The 4,672-nt window shown below is 40.9% G+C and overlaps 1 protein-coding gene across 1 annotated transcript; it reads left to right on the top strand.

The window, feature by feature from the left end:
- Positions 1-325: 325 nt before the first annotated feature.
- On the top strand, positions 326-3,016 carry LOC109900242 (solute carrier family 35 member D3). The gene is made up of 2 exons (XM_020495931.2): positions 326-1,032; positions 1,551-3,016. The coding sequence occupies exons 1-2, from the start codon at positions 597-599 to the stop codon at positions 2,414-2,416; spliced, it is 1,302 nt and encodes a 433-aa protein (XP_020351520.1). The 5' UTR covers positions 326-596; the 3' UTR covers positions 2,417-3,016.
- The last annotated feature ends 1,656 nt before the right edge of the window (positions 3,017-4,672 follow it).

Here is a 4,672-nt window from a genome sequence, read left to right as displayed (position 1 = left end):
ATAAAGAAAGAAAGAAAACACAAAATACTATGGCCAAGGCGTGACAATTACCCCTTTATTGTGAGCAAAAAGTAACCGTTGTTGTGGCAAAAGTGTTATTCCACAAGGCAAATTCAGCGCTTAATTAAGTGTTGCGCTCATGCAGCTCTCTGGTGCTAGAGGGGATATGCAGTACTGGTGGGCTTATCCATATGCACGTCGCACTGTAGTTTAGTTCTTTCCAAACAGCTCTTCCGGCAGTCTCTGGTCTCTCTCTGCTGTATCCAACAGCAAAATAAAGAAAGCAAGAACTTCTCCAACATGAGGTAATTTAATTGATGAAAAACGCATGCTGTCTGGCTGCAAATTTAAACAGACGCGTCAGCATACCCAAGCTTTTTTTCTCTTCAACGTTTTGGGACCAGCCTCTATTTGCTTTTAAGGTCCTGCTTGTAGGTCCTGCTTGCAATTAAAACATTTAAACATCTGTGCGTTCAAGGAGGAAGACTGTACACTGTGTACACCACTTTATTCCAAGGGACTGAGTGAGTGCTCAATAAAGACTCACCAATATTTTCATTTTCTTGCTCTTGCGTAAAGGGAAATTCAAAGCAAGCATGGAAGTTTGTAAAGGTCGTTTACTTGGTATCTCAGTCGCTGTTGCTCATGGATTTTTCTCGGGATCGTTGAACATTTTACTAAAATTTCTCATCACGACTTATAACTTCAACTACCTCACTCTCATCCAGTGCCTCACCAGCACGCTGGCAGCGATTACACTGGAGATACTGAGGAGACTGGGCAAAGTAGACATACCTCCGTTCAGTCTTCAACTAGCCAAAGTCTTCGGAGGTGTTTGTATTCTGTCCACATTACAGTCCACTCTAACACTATGGTCTCTCAGAGGACTGAGTCTACCCATGTATGTCGTTTTTAAACGGTGTCTACCGTTGGTCACCCTAGGCATCGGCGTGTGCGTTCTGAAGAATGGTATCCCGTCAGTGGGGGTCATAACGGCGGTGCTCATCACTACTGGAGGAGCAGCTTTAGCTGGTAAAATTACACTTATTCAAATAACATTAACTTATACTTACACAGTAAAGTAAAGTAGAAACGAAACATCATAATTGATTCTAAATAGCCTATGCATAGGGTGCATACTACGCAGTAAGTTTTGATGATCAAACTGCATAACAGCAATAATCTATCCTAGAGTTAATAATATTACAAATATACGAATGGGGTTAGTGTAAAAATAAAACAAAAAAAACAAGAGATTACCACCGTTTTTTCTAGAAACGTCCCTTTGGTAAAGTATCCAGATGCAACAGCTCTCAATGTTGCCTCTACGGTGAGGAAAGTTCAGCATCATGCTCTGTCCCCTTTAGACCACACATTTAACGCACATCCTATCCATATGGATAGAATGTGTGTTAAAGATGTGGCTCCACACTACTTTTTAATAATGTTCAGAGCATCAGGATACCTTACAATAGGTTTCACCCCCCAAAAACGAATGTAATCACTTTTTTTTTTTTACTGTTCTCACCCCTGTGTCTGTGTTTACTCAGGATCTGGTGACGTGACCGGTGACACGTTTGGCTACGTGACGGGCGTCCTGGCTGTGATCATCCACGCCTCCTACCTGGTCTTGATCCAGAAGACCAGCACAGACAGTGAATATGGCCCCCTCACGGCCCAGTACTCCATCGCCATCATGGCCTCCCCAGTTCTCTTAATCTGCTCCATTGTCAGCATGGACTCCATCAACATGTGGAGCTACACGGGCTGGAGTAACCCCTTCATCTCAGGCATCTTCTCCCTCTGCATAGTCATCGGCTGTGCCATGAACTTCACTACGCTGCAATGCACCTACATCAACTCGGCCGTCACCACCAGCTTTGTGGGAGTGGTGAAGAGCATCGCCACCATCACAGTGGGCATGGTGGCCTTCAGCGACGTGGAGCCCACCAGCCTGTTTGTTGCCGGTGTTGTGGTCAACACTGTGGGCTCCATCACCTACTGCATCGTCAAGTACTTTGAGACCAGGAGGAAGACCCTCTACCAGGACCTGGAGGAGCAAAGCAAGGACGAGAGTCTGCCTGGACAAACTTACATTGAGAAGAAGCCTCCCAACGGAGACCTGGAGCCCTTGCCCAATGGTCACGGATGGTCCGATGAAGGATCGATTGAACAGGTCCCCACACAGGACCACCTCCTCAATGATCAGAGCCTCAGTGACTACCCACTTCCAGACACCAGCAACAGCATGGAGTCTGTAGAACTCCAGAGAGAGGCCTTTCATAACGAGAATCGGGCCAACCAGGCCAACCAGTCTGTGAGTGACAGTTACCTAAGGGTGTGTAGGTCCATCCGTAACCTGCAGTTCTTGAACAAAGACACCTTAATAGATAATATGGAGGTGCAGAGCCCTTAATGGGGAATCACTCTAATTTCAAACGGTGCATGTTTTGTCAGTCTTTTCTGTTTGTATTATTTTTCTGTTTATTTGTAAGACTGGTTGGACATTGGGCACTGATTTAATGTTTAGAGATCTGTATTTTTCTCATGAACATGCGCTTATGGAAGCAGCAAAGTATTTTTGAGAAGATGGAGTGTTTATATGAATTGGAAAAAATATACTGACTATTTATAAAAGCATTTATGTTTAAATGTTTTATATGGATTTATCAGTCATATTAATAACAGGTGAATAGTTGATGGTAAATTGCTAAAACTAGGGGTCAAAGACATCTGATACCATAATAATGGAATACCTCCCAACCACTATTTTGCTGTATGGTAAACAAAATGAATTGTCTGTGTGACAGTGCATCGGGTATGGTTGATATATATTTACATGTTATAAAAAGATTAATACCAGTTTTTGTTTGAATAATTTTATTTGCACAAAATGTTACTGCCTGTCCAGATTCTGTAAAGTCCATGAATTGTGATATTTGGCAAGTGAAGAGCAATAGCAACTGCCATTTGCATGTACAATGCAAAGTACATTTAAATGTTTTTATGAAACTCTTCCACTGTGATGTTGGCCTCTTCTTTACGATAAATCCATTACATTGAAATCCATGGTAAATGTCTTAGCCAAATTGCCTTTCCATTGTGAAATCTTTTTGAATTACCAACAATAGATAACTGTTTTGGTTCACTTAACATCAACACAATATAGGCGTACTGAACATTTCTCCCTGGGGCAGATAGATATGAGGTAATTGTATTTGTGAGGAGATCATTATCATTAGAGCATATAGGTCCTTAATGTCAACATTAGATTGGAAGGAGACTAGAGAATGACTTCGATCCTACGGAACACATCACTTCTCTTACTGGGTCATTAGTCAAAGTACACCACAACAATTCCCTCAGAGAAAGTCTCAAAACAGCTATTTCACATCACACCCAAGGAGGATGCCTGTGTCACGATTACAGTAATACTGAATACGTAGCTGTAAAGTAATACATTCTTTAGTATGTCTTAGAACCCCTCCTTATCTAAACGTATGCAGTGACAGTATGTCCTTCCAGAGTACCTGAGGGGAGAGGAGAGGGAGAAGTGTGAGCAATCGGTCCCCTCATCAACCAGAAAGAGAGAGGCCTATAGTCAGCACATTAGTTGCAGGAAAATCCCAAAGTGCCTTTGAAATGCTCCATTGGGACTCTTGAAGCACAGATAAACCAGGATCTCTGAGTGCTGATAACAGAGGACTTCAAGAAACTGGAACAGAATAAAATGCAACTTTGTAAAGGAAAGGGGGGGTTCAGTCAAATGGCCAGGAAAGGAAACACCATGTAAAAATGGTTTTTAAATTAAACAATATTCAAGATTGGCTCTTATGCTGCATTCCAAAATTATATTTTCAATTATGCTGTTATCTGGGGATTCTCTCTGTAGACCACTGATTGTGGAATCACAGAGGGATATTTAAACACCTCATTAACCATATCTGCATGGATGCTCCTAACTCTGTACAATCCATACCATGCAGCTACACTTTCTCATTTTGGCCTGCCCATCAACGCAGCCTCTTCCTAATCCTCATCTATGTGATAAGGAAACTACTTTAATGAAATGTAATCTGTTTTTCCATTTTTGCTACCACTTACAGGTCCTTCAGAAAGTATTCACACCCTTTACTTATTCCACATTTTGATGTGTTACAGCCCGAATTCAAATTTTATTTTTTATGAACTTTTTTTTGTGCTAATTTATTGAAAATGAAATACAGAAAAATCTCATTTCCATGACAATTCACACCCCTGAGTCATTACTTTGTAAAATCACCTTTGGCAGTGATTACAGCTGTGAGTCTTTCTGGGTGAGTCTCTAGGAGCTTTGCACACCTGGATTATACAACATTTGCAAGTTATTATTTTCAAAATTCTTCAAGCTCTGTCAAGTTGGTTCAAATTAAATCAAATCAAATCTAATTCGTCACATACACATGGTTAACAGATGTTAATGCAAGTGTAGCGAAATGCTTGTGCGTCTAGTTCCAACAGTGCAGTAATATCTAACAAGTAATCTAACAATTCCACAACAACTACCTAATACACATAAATCTAAGTAAAGGGATGGAATAAGAATATATACATATAAATATATGGATTAGTGATGACCAAGCGACATAGGCAAGATGCAATAGATGGTATAGAATACAGTATATACAGTTGA

Source organism: Oncorhynchus kisutch, linkage group LG12, assembly GCF_002021735.2.
Source record: "Oncorhynchus kisutch isolate 150728-3 linkage group LG12, Okis_V2, whole genome shotgun sequence".
NCBI lineage: Eukaryota > Metazoa > Chordata > Actinopteri > Salmoniformes > Salmonidae > Oncorhynchus > Oncorhynchus kisutch.
Note: the sequence above shows the minus strand (reverse complement) of the source record. Positions and strands in the feature narration are given on the sequence as shown.